Here is a 20,198-nt window from a genome sequence, read left to right as displayed (position 1 = left end):
AGAGTGTGGCCTCCAGCTACAGCAGGTACAGGGAGGAAGCGAGACTCCCTGCCCTGATCTCTGCAGCCTGTACCACTCCCGGAAGCCACAGGTGCCTTAGGAAGGGGTTTGTGCAAAGAAACGCCAGTCCCCTGTGTGTGTGCCCCAGGAGAACAGTGGTCTCCTTCCTATGTCCTTTGCTGTTGCTCCTCCAGCCCTGAAAGGGAGCTGGGGCACCAGACCCGCTGTTGAAGGAGTGCACGATTACACCTTGGACTCCAGACACTGCACCTTCTTCTTGCTGCAGTAGATCTGCCATTTCTTCTCGGGAGGCAGGGCAAAGACGGCCTCGCGGTTTTTGTCAGTGAGATCCAATTCATCCTGGAAGTACGAGAGAAAACCTGTCTGCAACCCAGGAATGGTTGCAATTAGATGCCTTAGCCCCGCAGGGGATTGCAACACCCCAAACCTACCCTTTGGACTCCCTCCCTCCCTGAGAGATTCAATGTGTGATGCAACATATCCCTTCTGAACTTGTGGTACCTTCCTTCCTGTGCACGTCACGCCTCCTCCAGGTCACCCTGTCCCCTGCCCTCCTCTTGCATTGCTTTGCTACTCCCACATCCTTTATGTTTTTGTTTTGCAGCATGAGGGATTGAACCTAGGGCCTTGGCACTAAGCTACATCTCTAGCCCTTTTTCTACATTTAATTTTGAGACAGGATCTCACTAAATGGCTAAGTTGCCCAGGCTGAGCTCAAACTTGATATCCTCCTGCCTGAGCCTCCTAGAGTCACTCACCCTCTTGCCCAGGGTTTCTTATTTCTCTGCCCCTGACCTTCCCAAGCTTCCTAAGACCACAGTTCAAGGGCTGAAACATTGCATCACATATTGAATCAGTTACAGGTCCAGACTGACCTCCTCTGTCTCAATCGTTGTCCCATGCTGCAAGTCTGCCTGTCCTTTGTGTCTGTCCCCCAAACACTCCCAGCTCCCCCAAGCTCAGCACGGGGGTCCCAGCATGGGCTGGGGTGGACTGGTGACATCAGAGGCAGAGCAGGAAGGGTGTGCCATGCCAAGGGAAGTGTTGATCTCTCTCTACCTGAGGGGACCCTGAGACCCGGCTATGTGCTTCCCAAGGGATGGAACTGGGAAAATTCTGAGGCTGTCGTAGTTGTGGGTCACTCTATAGGTACTTTGCGGTGACTTTGGTGTGAATGCTCTCTTCTTAACAGGGATGGGACTGATCTTCAAAATCAGTCTTCCTAGTTCCCTAGACTTTACATTCTGGAGTCAGGGGCTGTCCAATGAGTCTCCTCTAAATCCTGATCCCCCATAGGACCCAGAACTTGGCAGTCTCCCCAAGGAAGACTTTTCATTCCTTTGCTCAACACTTGACTGAAGTCTCCTTGCAAGCGAGACTTGGCTCGTCCTTGCTTTTGCTGAAGGACCTTGCAAGGATCCTGTTCAGTAAAGATGCTGAGTAAATATTTGCTGACTAAAAGGAAGAAAAGACCTCTCACAATATCCTTCTTTTAAAACTCACACACTCTACTCAAGAAAATATCCCTAGTATCTGGCAGGCTCCAAATGCCGTTCTATACCAGCAAACACTTGGTTTCCCTACCTCATCCCAGGGAAAGGTATAAATCAGGAAACAATGAGTTTTCCCGAACCTGATGTGATAAGGAAGCTGGACAGCTTTTCCATCTAACCTGCATGGTTTCATCTTAAGTTGCTCCTGTCATTTAAAGGGCTGGGTTCCCTTAGCCAGAGGCATCTATTAGAAAATACAAGTAGGAAAGTATTTTCCAAACTACATGGCTTCGCCACTGGCATGACTACTGGCTCTATGAGAACGGGTAACCTGGAGCTAACACGAGATGGGCTCATACTGAGGGCTGCAGGCCAGGGCTCAGGGGCCTGCGTCCCATTCTGCAACCTCTGCAGGTCTGTAAACTTTGTCTCCCATCAGACCTCCAAAGATAGTAATCGTGTCCATCCTGGTCCGTCTCTTTGTGATCAAAGCCTGCAGTTTCACACACAGGGCTTCTCACAAATCCAGGCTGGTGTGCTGGTCTGGACAAGCAGAGTCAGAAAGTCAGGTGCTAGGATGACTGACTGAGCTCCTGCTGTCCCAGGAAGGGCACAGGATATGGTCATCCTGACCAGAACCCAGACCCTGGGCATAATATAAGCATCTCTGTCTCCAAATGTCTAGTCCGTCATCTCTTATTCCAAGGTCCCCAGTCTCTCCCCAGAAACTAACTCTGTCCCTTCTTCCTGCCTCCCAAATAAAAGGATCCCTGGGAAACTCCAGGAAACAGAGAAGAGGGGTCAAGAGTTCGGATGTTCTTTGAGAATCCTCACCATCTTGTCTCACAGAACCTAGTTCTGCCCTTTCCTAGGCAGCCACACTGCTCCACTATGGGGTCTGGATACAGCACTAGTCTTCTAGGGACCATTTCATGGTGCCTACTCCAGTGCCTGTTTCTCCTACAGAGCTGGTGGGCTCTAGGGGACCAGCCTCAGCCCCAAAAGGAGTTTGGGGAGGTGGAGACCCAGCACATGGGCTCCTGCTCCCTGTCCTAGCCTGCTTGTCCCTCCTCCCCCCGCCCCATATCAACAGCCTCCCTGACCCCACCCCCCACTGACCACAAGCTCTGCAAAGCAGACATTAAGCTCCTCTGGGTTTGGGATGGGGCTGGAGAACTCCATGTATTGTAGCGGGCAGTTGTCCCGGAGGTTGATCTCGGGGAGGTCACTGCCCCCAAAGCAGCACAGGAAGCCCAGGCCATGGCGGCTCCTCTTGCGGGGGGCCATGGTCACTGTGGCCCGGGGTGCTCAGCAGACAGATGCCCTACGTCATCATCGTGACCTAGACAGCAGAACAGACAGTACGGGGTGGTTAGGCATGGCAGCTAGAGGTCACTCCGCCTTCAAAACCTCTTGGTCCCACAGACTGCAAGAGGCTCCCAATCTAATCACCAAGGCCTGCTCACTTCTTCCACAGCTTCTGTTCCCTCCACTCTCTCCACCTGGAGCCAAGCCTCACTGCCTATCCATCCCCTCTCTTTGTCCCCAGAGAGAAGAGAGCTGCAGCCCCAGAAAGCGATTTCCAGGTGGTCAGAGCTGGCCTCACTTTATACCATCCATGTCCTGAGCTGGGACTCTATTCCCTGTCCTCAAGAAGATAAAACAGGTCGCTTACTCACTTGATTCATCTCAGGCTCTCAACTTAAAGTAGCAGAGAGCAAAGGATAGAGGGGGGCAGGCAGGGAAACACCAAGCTTGTATCTGCACAGCTCTGAGGGCAGGGGACTTTAGAGGAACAGAGGATGGCAGGCTCCAGAATCTTGCTCAGCGTCCTACCCTGGCTGCTGTACTGAGGCATGTCAGGGTGAATGGGAAATGTCAGCAAGGCAGTGGTTCAATCATCCATCTAGAATGAGGCCAGTGGCCCTCAAAAAGTTCACCCGGAAGTTCTAAGCCTAAACCCCAGATAAGGGAATAGGGATGACCACTGTATGATGTTCAACACATAGCAAGAAGCCTGGTTAGATACGCCTTTCATACAGCCAAGAACAGAGGATGCTGACCGACAGAGGCTGAAAGTGACAAACATCCAACAATAGCACACATGGTTGGAACAGAAAAGGTTAAGTGTTCGGCTTGCTACCAGGGAAGTTGAGTTCAGTGATGCCCACACTGAGGAGGAACACTGGCCCCAGGAATGGGTGTCCCATCGCCTCGGGGTCAGTAAGTCCAATTTTTATCAGATAATATAACAGGAAATATAAAGCATGACAATTTTATCAAATTTATTCAATATAAGAATCAACTGGTTGAAATGACACCTACCCAAGTGACACTCAGGATAGTCAATATGTACATACACGGGCTGCCCAAAGGATGCACAAGGTAAACTATTAAGTGGTTAAACATAGCTCAGATCACCTGGACAGGGTTCACAGAGACCCACAGCTCATGCACCAACTACTTCCACGCCAGATTCTCCTCATGCTGAACTCAGAGATCTTAATATTTAGTACATTAGTATCAGGTTCTGTTTTTAATCTCTGCTGGCTTGGGTAGGGGGTGTCAAGATATATTTTGAGTCCTGACTCTTGGCTGTTTCTCCTAGATTCAGAGCACCGTAGGTTAGAAATGTACATCACCTACATCACTGATGAAACACTGACTACAAGCACACAGACCTCAAAGACACAACAATCCCATCCATGGACTGCCCTTAAAGCAGCTCTAAATCCATGTGATTTAGAGCTATCCAATATTATTTTATCCAATATCCTATCCAATATTCTTTTCCATAAAGACATGAGAGGTTTTTCCTAAAGCCCTTTGGAACTCAAGATATGCTACATATCAAGCACTTTGAACCAATGAATCTTATCATAAAAGAACACAAGATAATGTGGCATAACTTATTCCTAGTGAACTTAAGGTAACTTTCAAAGGACATTGCTTTATTTTCTAACTCTTAATCTAGCTAGTAAGGCAATACAATCATATGTGGCCTACCATCTAAGCTGTCTCCATTTTAAAGTATCATTCTAGAAGTTTTTACTGGCTCTGTTTTTATCTTTACAAAATTTGTGAAGGGCTTTTTAATAGGTTCGGGAAACCCTCAAATACCACATTAGCTAAGGATGCCTTGTATTATTGGCTCTCTCTTCTGTTTCTGTGCTCTCAAAGAGTGAAAGTTCCCTGAAAGCAGGGGCCATGCTTCCTGTTTATCTGACATCCACACCCCACTCCACAGTATCTGAGTCACTTTCCTCATTTCTGGGACAAAATATCCAACACCTGCAACTTAAAAAAGAGAGGTTATCTTGACTCAAACTTTGTAGTGGTTTCAGTCCAGGGTCAATTGACTCCAAGGCAGGACAGCATGATACAAGGTTATGTCGGAGGAAAAACTACTAGCATGTCATGGTGGCAGGGAAGCAGAGAGTGTCAAGGAAGGCACCAGGAAGGGAGATATAACCTTCGGGGTGATGCTCACAGTGACCTCTTCCAACGAGGTCCTACCTAACAGCAAGCCACCTATCCTGTCCCTGTAATCCAATCACTTTCCAAAGGTCCCACCTGTGATCAATGAAATGAGGCTTTAGGTCAGTAGTGGCAAACCTATGGTACATGTGCTTCAGTGGGTTGTTATCATTGAATGCTCTAAAAGCTTCACCATCACTGTCCTCAGGGAATATCTAGATGTACATCATAACATTCTGGCCCTGCCTGCCCCCGCCACCTCTGCCAAAAAAGGATTCATGCACATGACTTTATGCAAATTGCATTTAGTCCATCTTTAAGAGTTGCCAAAGTCCTAATAGTTCAAGCATTACTGAAAAATCCAGTCTCTGCTGAGACTCAAGGCAAACTCTTAGCCGTGAGCCCCTATAAAAATTAAACACTTTCTACATACAATGGCATGGGATAAGCATTCCCAATCCAAAAAGGGAGAGAAAACAACAGGACCAAAGCAAGATTGAAACACAGCAAGGCAAACATTAAATTCTATAGCTCCATGTCCAGCACTCAAGGCAAGTTGTGGCAATGAGACATGAAGTCAAAAGGGTCTGGAGCTCTCCCCCTATAGCAATGCTGGTGGTTGTAGCCCTCATGGCTTCTCTCTTGGGCTGGCTCTGCTTACTCCCTGAGGCTTTCCTGAGATGTTCCACATTCCTGCCTCCTGTAACTTTCTAGAATCTCCACTGCACTTTTGGCTTTACTCTCACAGCTTCACACACTGCCCTCACAGGGCACACTGCCTGGCCTCCACAGCCATTTTTCTGAAATCTGGGTGGAAGTTTTCTGACCCCATAACTCTTGCATTCTGCATGCCTGTAAAACCAGTACCATGTGGATGACACCAAGGTCAGCGGTTGGCTTGAACAGTAGCCATGCTGCTTTGTATTAAGCCTGCTGAAGCCTCTGAGTGGCTGCATAGTTGAGCACGGTCAATGGAATCCTAGGGAATCAATTCCCAATGTGGCCTTTTTCCAACAGAGTGCCCTACGACTCACTTCTCAAACCAAAGTCTTTCACTTTTGCAACTTTGAGTCTGCTAAGAGTGGGACCTTACAGATTTCTGACATGCTTGCATGCCATTTTTCCTGCTGTCCTGATCCAAAGTGCTTGGCTTATTTTTAATGCTAATCTTTTCAGCAACCAACTCTCCTCTGCTCCTACTTTATAGGCAATTCTTTCTGGCAAAACTGAAAACTTTTCAAAAAGGCTTTTTGTTCCCAATTTTCAGTATAAACCTGCTAAATGCAGCAAACAGTATCCATGCCACAGCCTCAACATTGGATTGCCTTGAAACATTCCCCATCAGATCAGTTAGGCTGCCACCCTTAATCTTAGTATCCCACAAAGTCTCAGGACATGAACAAAATGTAGATAAACTTTCTGCCACAGCATAACACACATGGCCTAGAGTCCACTGCCATGGAGTCTTTGTTCCCAGCAGAAGCCTTCTGAACCTAATCTTTACTATCTGCATTTCTTCCAGCATTCAGATCTTCTGAACCTTGACCAGAATTCTGACCAAAATCTTCTATCAAGCTCAGACTATAGCATTCTAGGGCTGCTTCTCCAACTGGCCATCTCCAAACCCTTCCAAACTCCTCCCATGAACCAGTCCTAAAAGCTTCTAAACCACATAGTCAGGTAGTCATAGCAACAGCTCTGGTCATAGCAACACTTCTCTGGTACTAAAATATTTCTTAGTCACTTTCCTCACTGCTGGGGCAAAATACCCAACACCTGCAATTTAAACAAGAAGTTTATCTTGGCTTACAGTTTGCGCAGGGGTTTCAGTTCAGGGTCAGCTGGCTCCGAGGCAGGACAGTATGGCACAGGGGCATGGAGGAGGAGAAGCCACTCATGTTATGGTGGCAGGGAAGTAAAGAGTGTCAAGGAGGAGTCAGGACTGGAGATATAACCTTCAGGGTCACGCCCACAGTGACCCGCCTCTTCCGACCAGGCCCTACCCCCTAACAGCAAGCCAGCCGTAATGCACCGAATATAAACCATAACACAGAGCTAACAAAAGACATGTTTAGTGGATGCTCTTGGTCAACTGGAAAATAATTTATATTTCTGGAAAAGGAAGAAAGAGGGGTCCTTATTAGTCAAGGAATATTGAAGTCTGAGTACTAGCAATTCATAACCAATTAGGAACCTTTGTGGGAAACAAAAAGAAGACAATTCCAGAGGTTGAGGGTGAGGAAACAGACAGCAGGCCAACACAACAATCATGCTGCGTGGTGACAAAGACCTGGAACAGGCAGGCAGCTAAGGAAGGCTTTGGGGGGTTCGTGAGATGTGGTACCAATGGCCCACAGTGGGTAGGACAAAGCCCTGGAGTCTGACTGTCAGTCTTAGAAGAGAACCAAGTCTGCAGGCAAACAAGGATGGACTACTTGGGGATACCCTGTCCGTGGCTAAGTTTGAGATAATCATGTAGAAAAGAGACCAGATTCTCTGTTCATCAGCCTCAGAAATGCAGCAGTAGCTGGCGAGTGAGCACAAAAATGGGAAAAAAAACTCACAGAGGTTGTAGTGAGGCTGGGTTGGGATCTTCCAGACTGACAGACTGATGTTGGGAAGATCTGTAATCCCTTATTCCTGCCATCATCCCTCAATTTAAAAAAGAATAATCCTAGGAATGGAACCAGGGCATTTGCACTGAGCTACATTGCAGCAATTTTCATATATTTTATTTAGAAACAGGGTCTTGCTAAGACTAGGCTCGAACTTGTGATCCTTCTGGCTCAGCCTCCCAGTGCTGGAATTACAGGCATGTACCACCATACCTGGCATACTCCCAGCATCCTTCTTTGCTCTTCTGTTACTCAGCCAGCCCTTTCCAGGAGAAGCAGGGGTGGAGGCTGGGCTGATAAATAGCCAGCACACCGTGGTCTAGTTACCCCAGCTGGTCACTACCACAACTGCTCTGATTGGTCAATGCCCACACCATACCTGGTATCAAATATCTTAACATCCTCCCAGAATTTGGAGAGTGAAGACCTAAGCTCAGACCCTCCAGACAGGAAGCACTGTTTCCCCAGAGAAGGGCCTTGCACACTCAAAGCATGCTGCATATTTGCCCTTTTAAGGGGCTGCTGTCTGACAGCTTATGTGTCTGTTTATGTTTCTAGGCTGGCCCCCTCCCAGCAACACCTGCTTACATCTTTTCCTGCCGCTCCTTCTTGAGTCCCCATCTGAGCATCTCAGATGAAAACCACAGGCTCTCTGCAGGGAGGAGCTTCACGGAGAGATCAGAAAGTGAGGTCCAAGGAGGAGAAGTCCTACCTGAGGTCCACAACTAGACAAAGAGCTGGGGCTCAAACCCAGGACTTCAGCATCCAGGCTGCAGCCTGGTCATCACCCCAACTGAGCTCAGCTTCCCAGGTCAGTGACCCTTTGTCCCCATCTGCCCCCCAGCTCCCCATATCTTCCCTCTGATCCCTATAGCAGAGCTTAGAAATACGGCCCCAGAGGCTGATGGAGATTCCTGCTTCTCCACGGTTAGTAGGAAGCACTTCCACCCTGCATACCCCGCCACGATTTCCCACCTACCCCCACTCCAGCAGCACCCTTGCTCCAGCTCGCTGGAGGAAGAGGCAGGAGCAGAACTTGAAGTGGGACAGACTTCACTCTCCCTCCAGGCTTTCCCTTCTTGGCTGGTGACCCCCAGGGAGTCCTTTAACCTCCCAGGGCCCTTGGTTCCTCACACGTGACACCAAGGTCATCCCAGCACCTCCACACTGAATGTCTGTAGGGTGTGAATGACAAACTGGGAGGGAAAAGTGGGGACCACCTGGGCACTTGCTAGAGGAGTGGCACAGCCGCTGGCTGCTGGCTTCTTCTGCGTCTCAGCACAAGGTGCGGCTTCCTACCAGGCCCAGGGATTGGCACCTGCCAGCCTTCACCAGGCCAAACGGGGCCACCAGGGTCTGGCTTGGGAGGAACAGGCCTAGACAGAATTAAGAAGTCACCCAACCAGGAAACCTAGGCCAGAAGAGCTGAGCTGTCCCCTGGGTGCTGAGCTCTCCCTAATCAGAAAGGTAAAGATATTTCTAGTTTAACGACACACCTGTTTTAAGGACTGTTCAGACTCCTTATCTGCTGCCCGCTGCCCAGACCTACAAGGTGCATTCGGACTTAGATGCAGGAATGTGCACAGCAGTACAGCCTTATGGTGGCTTCTTCTACAGTACAGTACTGTAAGTTTTGCGGATTATACAGTTGTTTTATGTTCTGTTGTTCATTACAGTACTGCGTGTAAGTGATACACAGATAAAAGCAAAGTCATCAAGCTGCAGCTTCCTTCGTTCTGAATATTGTAATGTACATGCTATATACAATCCCTCCTTCAGCCACCAATTCATTTAATGACCTAGTCTCAGGAACTAACTCTCTTGTTAAGTGAGGAATGCCTAGGAACAAACAAACGATGTTTGAGAAGTTGTATACACTAATCACACAGATTTGATCATTGCCCAAGATGTGCATGCATTGAAACATCACACTGCCCCCCCATAAATATATACAAGTATGTGTCAGTCATAAATAAAATAGAGAGATAGGCAGGCAGACAGGCAGACAAATCCTGGCCACTGACCCCAGGCAGGGCATGGGGAAGGTGAGGTAAGCCTGCGAGGTCCCTTCTGCAAAAGCCCTTTAGGAAGAGGAGCAATGGCAGGTTTGCCTGAGAGCAGAATTGAGAAGCAATAGGGAAAACAGGAAGCAAGGGCAGAAGCAAACCCAGCGGGCCTGACCTCGGGCCAGAGGGATTTAACCTGCCTCCAGCATTACCCGCTTTCCCCTCTGTGAAAACCTCCCCAGAGAGGGCAGCTCCCTCCCCTCCGCATCCTGTCTGTCCCCTTCTTCCTCCCCTTTTCCTGTAAGGACAAGGTCTTCTCAGAGAGGTCAGCCTCTGAACACAGGCCGAGCAGCCTCAGGCAGTGAACTACCAGGTCAGTACGTCCTATGAGGGCTGCCATGGCCCTCGGCGGCGTCTCTCTGTGCCTGAGACCCTGACAGAATCACAGTCACAGGTCCTCTACCATGGCGAGGAGCATTGCCTTAGTGCTGAGGATGAGACTGTCTCAGCTCTGACACCAGCACTTGTGGGTCAGGGGACCACAGTGTTCACCTCTCTGGGACTCAGTTTACTCTCTGTGTCATGGCCGGCATGGATTAAAGACTTCCAGGGATTCTGCCAGCCTTGACCTTCCTACTGTCCACCTCAATCCTACTCCCAAAGGTCTCTCAAGGGGCTGTCTTTAGCCTGTCCTGAGCGCCCCACACACATTCCACCCTGAGCTGGGAAGCACTTCCTATTGTTTGATCTCATGCCCCAATTTGTTGTACAAAGTTGAAGATCCTAACCTCCAAACCCTCACCCTCAGCCAGCTCACACACCAGCCTTTGCACTTTAGGGCTTCAAACACTTCATATCTTCAGGGCTAACTCCTCAGTAAAGGGAAAATAAGACTAAGAGCTCAGACTTGGGGCTGTATCCATATTTTATCCCACAACTGTCTGGGAGAGGTGGCTTCATCTGAAAGACAGTATTAAAGAAAAAGCAAAAGAAACAAACAAACAAAAATCTCTAGTTCTGACAGGCAAATTAACTTGCATAAGAGCACACAGTCAGCGGCATAGCTAGGATTCCAACCCAGGACTGCCCGCCTCTAAACCATTAAGCCATGGGGCAGGTGTCCAGTACCTTCAGTTGAGATTGCCTCTGTGTTTTCTCAAGTGTGGCAGAGATTCCAATTCCATAACTCATGACGCTGCATTTCCTGTGAGCTGGGAGAGATGTCTCACTGGCCTGAAACACTACTTCAGCTTCCCGATGACCCTATGAGGTCATTATCATTAGAATCCCCTATAGTTGGTGACATTGAGTGTTTGGGGCTGCTACATGGCTTGGTCAACACCACCCAGCCACTCAGAGAGACACAGGTAAGTACTGGGACTCCATGTGCCATGCTCTTGTCCCCAAACAAGCACTGACTCATGAGCCTCTCTTTAGTGTTGGGAGGGCATTCAAACTGCCCTCTGCCATCCCTTTCCCTGCTTCCAAATATGGAGTAACAAGGGAAGGACCTACTGTTGGCTCTCTTTGGCCACAGCCTTGGTAGCAAGTACAATGATAGTCATTTCTGCATTATCTCACAAATCCCCTGTAACTCTTCACCTGTGTCACTGGTCTCATTACGGAAGATTACATCAACACCCACCCCACCCCACCACCCGCCCCCTCCCCGGGCCAGGCGACTTGCCTAAGACCCAACTCCTACAAGCAGAGGGCTGGCTTTGAAGACATGGTGTCACCTTCAAACACATGTGCTTATAACCAGCTTTGAGTCCATGTGTTGGACACCGACCTAGGTGACAAGGCATGGTCCCTTTCCTTGAGGGTGTCCCCTTCTAGTGGAGGAGCATGAGGGGGTCGAGGCAGTGACAATACTGAAATCAGAGAAAGCTATGCAGCATTTGGAGGGGGACCTCATCCAGCAGGGATGGGGATGGCGAAGGGGAAGTCACAGCAGGTTTCCAGGAGAAGGTGACATGGAGCCAGTCTCAGAAGAGGTAGGAGAATTACACTTCATCTTAGCCAAAAGGCCAAGAAGCGATGAGACAGGAGAATTAAGGAAGGTTATAGAGGATGGGAAAAGACATCCCAGGCAGGGGAAACAGCACAGCTGTGGAGGAGAAGAACATGGCCTATGTGAAGATGGCCAGAGGCTTTGTCCTTTGGTGGCTAAATCAGTAGGCAGAGGGAATAGGCAGAGCTGCAGGCATGCTGGGGAGCCAGCTGCTTCGCCCTCCTCTCTCACCAGGCCTCCTGGGGCTGGCGCTGGGGCTGGGAACGGGTAGCAGAGCCTCCCAGAGCTGCTGCACGGAGGAACATGAGGAATGTAAACAATTTCCTGTTCCTCAGGCCAGACTGCTGCCTGTGCCCTGAGCCTCCTGTGCTGTGCAGGGTCACCTAGGAAATGGCCCAGGCCTGGCTCCCCCGGGAGGGGCTGTGCTTTTCCACCCCAGGCTTCACCACTGAGCTCTCGCTGCTCATCTGCACCACACTCGTCTGCCCCCACTGCAAGCCCCGGAGTACCACATACTCCTCATGCTCCACGGGCAGCAAACAGACTCAGGTCCCTCGTAGCCCCATCTCTCCCCACTTCCTCTCCAAAGCTGCCTGAATTTTCTAGGCCCAACTCTACCCAACAATCATGTTGGGTTCTGTCCCACTGCCAGCAAGTCAAACTATGTGCCTCAGTTTCCCCATCTATAAAATGGAGGAAATGCTAGTACATTTTGCATAGGGTTGTCACAGGGATTAACTTAGTTGATACTTGTAAAGCATTTACTAAGCCTACTAAAAAGTAAATGCTATCAACAGCTCTCTAGCTACACCGCTCCTCTATGATGAAGCTACCTGGGTGGCAACAGCATATATTCCAGAAAGCTTTCTTTGTGAGTTTTATATAGTCTTACAGGGGTGAGTAACTATTCCAGGAGCCAAGCACAGTCCACAGATTGTCTTTGTGAATACAATTTTAGGGAAGCCCTTCATACCTACTGGTTTAAGTGTTCACTATGCCTATTTTCATACAAGGGGGACTGTATGGCCCCTAGAGCCATAAATATTTACTCCCTTGCCTGGCACAGAAAACGTCTGCCAGTTTCTGTGTTATCAGGCTGAACTCTGTGCACTGACAATATCTAATTATCTTTCGTCTACATAAACGTGTTTGGTTTTGTCATGCTGGCTCCCTCCCCTGTCCTGTCTGGCCCCTTAAATCCAGAATGCTGTGCTCTAAGCCTAAGGATTCTAATCACAGCAAAGCAACCATCATCGCCTCTGGACCTACTGTGTTCCAGGCATAAGTCCCACTTTCACCTCCCCATCTTTGTAGAGGAGGAAACCCAAGGCTCAGCAAGATGCTGCACATGAGCCCAGGTCTCCGGCTCACACCAGCTGTGTTGTCCCTGCATGGGGTCCTCCGCAGGAGAGACTGCTTGGAAAGACAACATCTCTGATTAGGACAAGAAAGACTTGCCTTCCCCTGGTGCTCCATGTGGGTCACATGGATAAGCAACCCCAAGCCTGTGCCTTCCTTGGAAGTGACTTGTGACCCTCCCAGCCTCCCAGGCTTCAGGCAGGATCTGAGCCTCTGACCAGCAGAGTGAGCCTGGGCCAAGATGGGCCGGGGGCTGGAAGCAAGTTCTTTCCAGGACTGGGGAGCTATTTTTAACAGCTGCCTAAATTCTGGTTTTGCCCCTGAGCTCTGGGAAAGGCAAAGAAAGCAAAAGTAAATGCTCTCACCTCTAGTCCCCTCTGTGCTGGCCAGGGGTGTGGGACAGAGAAGAGTCACACAGGCTGAGGAGATGTGTGAGGAGAAGCAAGGGCACCCTGCCAGGAAGGGTGAGGCTGGGAATCCCCCCACCCGACTTTCTCAGACTCAGAGGTGAGGGTGGGAGTTGTACATTTTCCAATCTTGAGAAATGATAGGGAGCATAGGCAGGAAACAGGAGACGGTGGACCATAAATGCATTCTCGATGGAGGACGTGTCAGAGGGCGGCCTGGCTTGACAAAAGCCTAGGGTAAGTGAAAGTTAAGGGAAGGGCTTCTTCTGAGACCTCCCCTGTTCCTTCGGACAGCTATAAGAGGCTTATCTGACCGGTAGCTGCCAGGCCCCTCCTTGTAGCAGTCTTAGACACTGCAGTTGCTCCAAAAGGTACTTACTATATCTACCTTGAGCACAGAAAGCTTGAATTTGGACCAATCAGCAGGCTTAAATTTGGACCAATCAGAAGGCTTAAATTCAGAGGCTTAAATTTGAACCAATCAACAGGCTCAGATTTGAACCAATCAGCAGGCTTGAATTCAGACCAATCATAGGCCTGCTGTTGCTACATATAGACAGCACAAAACACTGCTAGAGGCCTCCTACCTCTTCTGTCTTCCCAAAGCCTCCTTCTAATAGTCCTGTAAATCTGCTTTTGATTTAGGTAATTCCCAGGCAGTGTGGCTTGGGAGGTCCTGTAAATCTACTTGAGATTCTTATCCCTGGTAGTATGGGCAGAGTGGGTTGCATTAAAAATCAGCTGTCAATACCAGAGGCTGCTAACCCTGAAGAGTTCTAGAGACCAGCAGCAGTGATGACCAGCACTGACCATCCTGGTGGCAGCAGAGGCCAGGGATGACCAGTATCAACTAGCAGCAGCGTCTTAGCAGTGGCAGAGGCCAGCGATGACCGGCGTTGATCAGACTCAATTGGCAGTGACTAGCAATGGCCCTCATTGGCCAACAGTGTTAACTGGTGGCAAAAATTAACAGTGACCAGCAGCACAGACCAGATCAAAGGAGCTCCTGATAGCAGCCGAGGGTCAGCCTTGCCAGCAGAGGAGCTGATAAGGGTGGCTAAAAGCCCAAAGCCATAACTCTAGGGGCTGAGGGCTGCTAACAAAGCTGCACCTTTCTGACCCAAAATTTTTATCTGCATCAAAAGGACCCTCATCATGTTGGCACCACTTCCAGATTGGATCATAGGATGCAATGAGTGAAGTCAGAGGTAAAACCAGGCCAGATAAAAGAAAGCACAGAGCGCTGGGCTGAGGAGAAAGGTGTTACTGAAGTTGAGTGTTTGGTTTATGGCAGAATAGTTCACTAGGCTGGAGTTGCAAGGTCTGAGCTTTGGACAGATCTTTCTGGGGTCAATGTCCAGGGTAGATGAGAGAAAGGAAAGGCAAACAAAGGTAAGAATTAGGGGGTGATTCTGTCTGTCTGGGTAAAAGTTCACAGAGTCTTGAACTGCCCAGAGTGGAGAGGAGGTGCTAAATGCCCAAGATGCCAGGGAAGTGCTTCAGGGGTGACATGCCAGCCTGCATCAGAGAGAATGAAGGGCCTGGTCAGGATGGGCTGGGAACATAAAAATTGGACTGAGAATGAGGGGAGAGGAAGGGAGCTCTTGGACAATAGTTGTGCAATAAAAGAAGGGATTCTACAATCCACTGGAGCCAGAGGTCTGGGGCTCCTGATCAAAAGGAAAACACCTACACATTACAGTCCATCACTTCCACCTGTCTGTTTCTGGAAAGCCCAGCCCCGCCTCTGCTTTAGTCTACACAGGTGGGGTCATCTCTTCAGAAGGGTGCAGGCAGAACAGCTCACAGCTTCCTCCAGTGCTCTGCGGCCAGGTCTCCTACCAGAGCCCCAGTATTGCAGACCCTGGGCTGCAGGAAGCCCTCACTGGCCACTTTTCCTGGCCGTCTTCCCCCTGGTCCCAGAACAACAGGCATCCTATCACCCATGAGTACAGGACCCTGGGATCTGTCACATGGACGCTCTCAGGACCCCTGGGTTGAGTCTTCTCCAGCTTATGCTGCCTTCTTACACTCCAGCTCCTCAGCATCCTGCATTCATACCAGAAAGGCCTTGTGTGTGCCCCAGGGCCTGGCTGGCCAGAAATCCTTGCCCACAGGCACAGTTTGCCTCCTCAGGGGGCAAAGTAGGGAGGGTAGGAACTGGGAGAGGTGGGGAATGGGAGCTGAGCTCTGCTAGAACACAAACATGTTGGAAATGTAAATCTGAGGAGACCCCTCTCCTCCCCTCTTGTTCACACAATTTCATCTGGTCATTCATTCATGCTGACAAATATTTGTTGAGCACCTAAGTACTGTGCTAAAACCCAGTAGAACACACGGGAAGCAAGAGTTCAGTTTGGTAGGAATGGGAGTCAGTTAAGCAAATGAACATAATGAAGTGTGGAGCTGGTCATAAGGGAAGTGCAAATGTGAGTCTGAGGAATGTTTGCAGAATGGGGGTTCTGGTCTACCCCAGGCTTCCGTCCACATGGCTCAGGTGGGGACAGCATAGAGCAGGAAGGCAGAGAAATTATAATCGAAGGTGCTCCTAAAGCTTCAGGACCAGAAGTCCTCCTGCAGGTTACTGATTCTACAATAGGTTGAAAACACCCCAACTATTCAAACATAAGAATGGGCTCATGGGGATTGGTTAGAAAGGTAAGTAGACAGCAACACGCTTAAACTGCATATTCTCTCATTTCTGCCACAGCAGATCTGTGCCACCGAGATCCACAGGCTGTGAAATGATGCTGGTTGAACTGAATCAGATTCTAGGAGCTCCCATTAGCTCATTATTCATTTATCTGGTCATCCATTCATTCAACCACCATTGATTTTTTTCCAGCACTTATTCTATGCCTGGCACTGACCTTGGCGCCTGGCATAAAAGGATAAATTAATCAGACACAGCTCCTGACCTCACAGAGCTACAGTCTCCAAGTTCAGGGTCTTGACTACTCTTTGTCTTTGATCTCTCATGCCTCATTCTATTAATTATTCTTGCTGGTTTTTTTCCCAAGTCCCTAGGATACATTTGTTTCATTTTCAATTATCAAGCTCCAGACCTGGTTCAGCCCCTTATAACCTCATGCTGAGCCCCACGCTAACCTCTCCCTCCCTCACATCCCACCCCTGCACTCCCTGCCCAACTTCTTACAAACAACAATTTGAACAGTGTTTCTGTGAGAACCCTGATTCCCCCTTGACTGGCTCAGATCACTCAAGGGTTCCTGGTGCAGGTTGAAAGCCATCCGCTTTGACATCCAGGGCTTGGTGATTGGGTACAGCTCACAAATTCGACATCCAGGGCTTGGTGATCGGGTGCAGCTCACAAATTCCATACCAGTCAAAATTCGATCTATGTCCTAAGTGGTGAGGACAGGAAAGAACTGGAACCCTCCTACTCTTCTGATGGTGGAAATGTGAAATGGTTATGACCACTATGGACAACAGTATGGCAGTTTATTAAAAAGTTAAACACACATCGACAAATGATCCTGCCTTTCTGCTCCTAGGTATTTCCCCATAAGAAACGAAAGCACATATCCTCACATGGACATCTTCATGAATGATTACAGCAATGTTAGATGTAATAGCTCCAGACTGGAAACAATGCATATGCCCATGAACAGGTAAGCCAATAAAATATGCGGTATATCCATATGGTAGACTACAACTTACGGAGGACCAGGAAGGAACTATTGCTCCATAACACCCATGGATGGACCTTGAAAGAATTAGCCTGAATCGCTGGGCATGGTGGTGCACACCTGTAATCCCAGCACTCGGGAGGCTGAGGCAGGAAGATCATTGTGAGTTCGAGACCAGCCTGGGCTACAAAGTGAGCTCAAGGCCGGCATGAACTGCATAGCGAGACCCTGTCTGAAAAAGACAAATAAATAAATAAATAAATGGATAAATAAATAAATAAATAAAAGAGTTAGCCTGAATGAAGCCAGAGAGGAGAGTGCATAGCATATGATTCCATTTACCTACAATTCTAGACAATGAGGTCTAATACACTATAAATAAGAGCAGAGGAATGGCTGCCTGTGTAGGGGGTGGAGGGGAGCAGGGTAACTAACGGGATGATAAAACAGAAGAGGGACCTTTGGGAGACGATGAACATGTTCACTGTGTTCTTTGTGGTGATGGTTTTGGGGAATATACATACGTCAACAGTATCACATGATGGACTTTAATCATGTGAAACATATTGTATGACAATTGTACCTCAATACAGATGTTAAAAAACAAACAGTTCTGGTCACAGTTTTATAATATCAAGCCACCAAGGACAAAGCCACTGCAGCTGGCTACTCACTAGAAAACCACTAACAAGCTGTACAGTAGATCCTGGGGAAGACCCCCTAAGTCCAAGTGGGTGTTGGGAAGCAAAGATGTTCACACTTCGCCTTGGTACTATGGGGCTTGTTCCCTCTTGGACACAAAGGGTAACAAAGGCCACCTCCCCGAGCTACTCTGAGCCTCAAATGAGTAGCAGGTATCAAGTAGCCAGCACAACACTGGGCAGGTCACTCATCCTCAAATTCTTCCCCTGTCCTGGCCCCAGGCTTCTCACAGCAGTAGTTCAGGTTCAGGGCCTGCTCCCCAAGAGCAATGAGAAGCCAGGGCTCCCCAGGGCTCAGCGAGGAGTGGGGAGAAGCCCAAGGAAGCACCCACACCCACAGTCCAGGGATCTCTGGCTGTAGGGGTGAACTGACAGCAGCCTGCTCCCCTGGGTAAGAACAGGACTCTCATAGCCTGGGTAACAGTCCAGGAGTTTGTGAGACACAGACAAGATGGCGGAGACCCTGGAGGAAGGTAGCCATGAAATAGTTTTCAGGAACAGGCATCAAAAGGAATGTGGGCCAGTTGCAGTGGGTTGGAATTGGCAAGTAGAGCACGTTTCCGTGAAGAGCACAGGATCTGGGGTTGGGAGGGGAGAGCTCAATGCCCTCTAGCATGTGAGACAAGGTTGACTCTGTGGGCCCAGGGGTGTGGAGGTGTGTAGGAATGGTGTATATGTGTGTAGCATATGTATGAGGTGTGTGTGTGTAGGTGATGTAAGTGTATATGTACATGTGTGGGTGTATGATCTGCGTGTAGGTGGTGCATGCACATGTGATGGTGTGCCCATGTGTAGGTGGTACACATGTATGTGTGATGTGGTACACATGTATGTGTATAGGTGGCACATGTGTGTTGTAGTACATGGCAAGTGGTACATGCATTCACATTACAGGTATATTCATGTACGTTGTATATGTGTATGTATGTTTTGTGCATGGTGTGTGTGTCAGTGGTACATATGCATGTATGGTGTGTGTTTATGTATAAATGAAGTATGCACAAGTGTGGTGTATTGTGTGTGAACATGTGGCATGTGTATATGTGTGTTCATCTCCAAGAAGCAAATACACATGATTACCGACTTCTAAGTAGAAAGACAACTCAGTCAGCTCCCCAGTCACATGAGCAGAGGAAACACTAGTACTTCTGAAAAGTAGCCCCCATGCCAACCTCTAATCAGCCTTCATCATTTATAAAGGCGTAGCCCAAGCCTAACATTTGGAAGACGTTGGTGAGGGGAACACAGTGTCCTTCCTTCAGTTGCCCACGAACCACAATGTAGCCGGGAGCAGGGACCATTCAGAGGATGCTCGTGTGGCTACAGGTCAGGAAGCAAGTGCTCACACAGTCAGATGTCGCTTCATCTCACGGCAACCCAGAGAGGTCAGCACTTCTGACCCATGAGGTCCCTGAGGCTCAAGCCCAGCAGATGATGCCCAGTTAGGGCTGGTTCCTCTAACACATGTGTGTGTTAATTCCAATCCAGTTCTGATTCAGCTCTGGAGCGTGTGTGTGTGTGTGTGTGTGTGTGTGTGTGTCTACATCCAGCAGATGTGACGGGGTTTCTCTCAGGTATATATTACAATGGGGTGTACCCTCTTTCTGCCTCTGCTATTCAAAATTAGGGGGATGTGTTTTAGCAGCTTCTCCAACAAGCCTAAGATGGAAAAAACATCAATGACAATAAGGTATCCCAAACTATCCCACCAGGTCACACTTGAAAAACTAAATATGCAACATATTTCTAGAAAGAAAGGTATAAACACTGATGAATAGCTAGGCTGGGCTCAAACTCTGACACTCATTAATTACCTCACGGATGGAATTGTGCTGTCCATTTTCCTATACAGAGAAATTAAGGCTCAGCAAAATTAAGGCTCAAGTTAGTAAAGCTCATAAAAGCCATGAACCTCCATCTGATGGATTCCAGAACTCCGATACAGCCTTCCTGCCCAGAGAATGCAGAGGGAGTAGGGCTGTAACGTAGGCACCTCAGCCCCAGCCCTTCACCTGTGTCCCCATCCCCGCTCCCAGGAAAGACTCAGCACCTGCAGAGAGAAGCCCAGCGGCCCAGCATCTCACCACACACAGGCTCAGGAAGGTCCAGGCTGTTCCATCCTCTGGTAGCCTCTCGGGGTACAAGCTGGGCACACACAGGTGCCCCCGAGCTCGGTTTAATGCACTGCCACCTCTGTCTTGAAACTTTCAGTAAGTTCTGCACAAGGAGCTCCGCACTTCTTCCTGCACTGAGCCCTGCAACTCACAGCTGGTCTTGCACATCTCTACGGAGGCCAGCGCGGGCAGTCTTTGCCAGGAAGTGCAGCCCGGCCAGCCACTCCCTATGTTTCCAAAAATGTTGCCCACAGTCCCCGAATGGTCGGGAGTGAACCCAGACAAGTTACTTTAATCTGCGGTGGCTTCCTGCCCACATGGCCTTGACCTGCTGCTCAGTC

At 49.0% G+C, this 20,198-nt stretch overlaps 1 protein-coding gene across 4 annotated transcripts in view; it reads right to left on the bottom strand.

Moving 5' to 3' along the window:
• Positions 1–20,198, bottom strand: part of Daam2 (dishevelled associated activator of morphogenesis 2) — a 111,201-nt gene that overhangs the window by 40,351 nt on the left and 50,652 nt on the right. For 3 of the 4 annotated variants that reach the window (XM_005389656.1, XM_005389657.1, XM_013516990.1), the window contains exons 2-3: positions 2,634–2,856; positions 271–360 (exon numbers count right to left, since the gene is read on the bottom strand). In XM_005389656.1, coding sequence (XP_005389713.1) covers positions 271–360; positions 2,634–2,801 — 258 coding nt within the window. In that variant the 5' untranslated portion in view covers positions 2,802–2,856. Of the gene's footprint in view, positions 1–270; positions 361–2,633; positions 2,857–19,827; positions 20,039–20,198 lie in introns of those variants that run through there. The other variant, XM_013516989.1, reaches the window with a different exon arrangement.

This window comes from Chinchilla lanigera, unplaced genomic scaffold (genome assembly GCF_000276665.1).
Source record: "Chinchilla lanigera isolate Chin_1 unplaced genomic scaffold, ChiLan1.0 scaffold00036, whole genome shotgun sequence".
NCBI lineage: Eukaryota > Metazoa > Chordata > Mammalia > Rodentia > Chinchillidae > Chinchilla > Chinchilla lanigera.
Note: the sequence above shows the minus strand (reverse complement) of the source record. Positions and strands in the feature narration are given on the sequence as shown.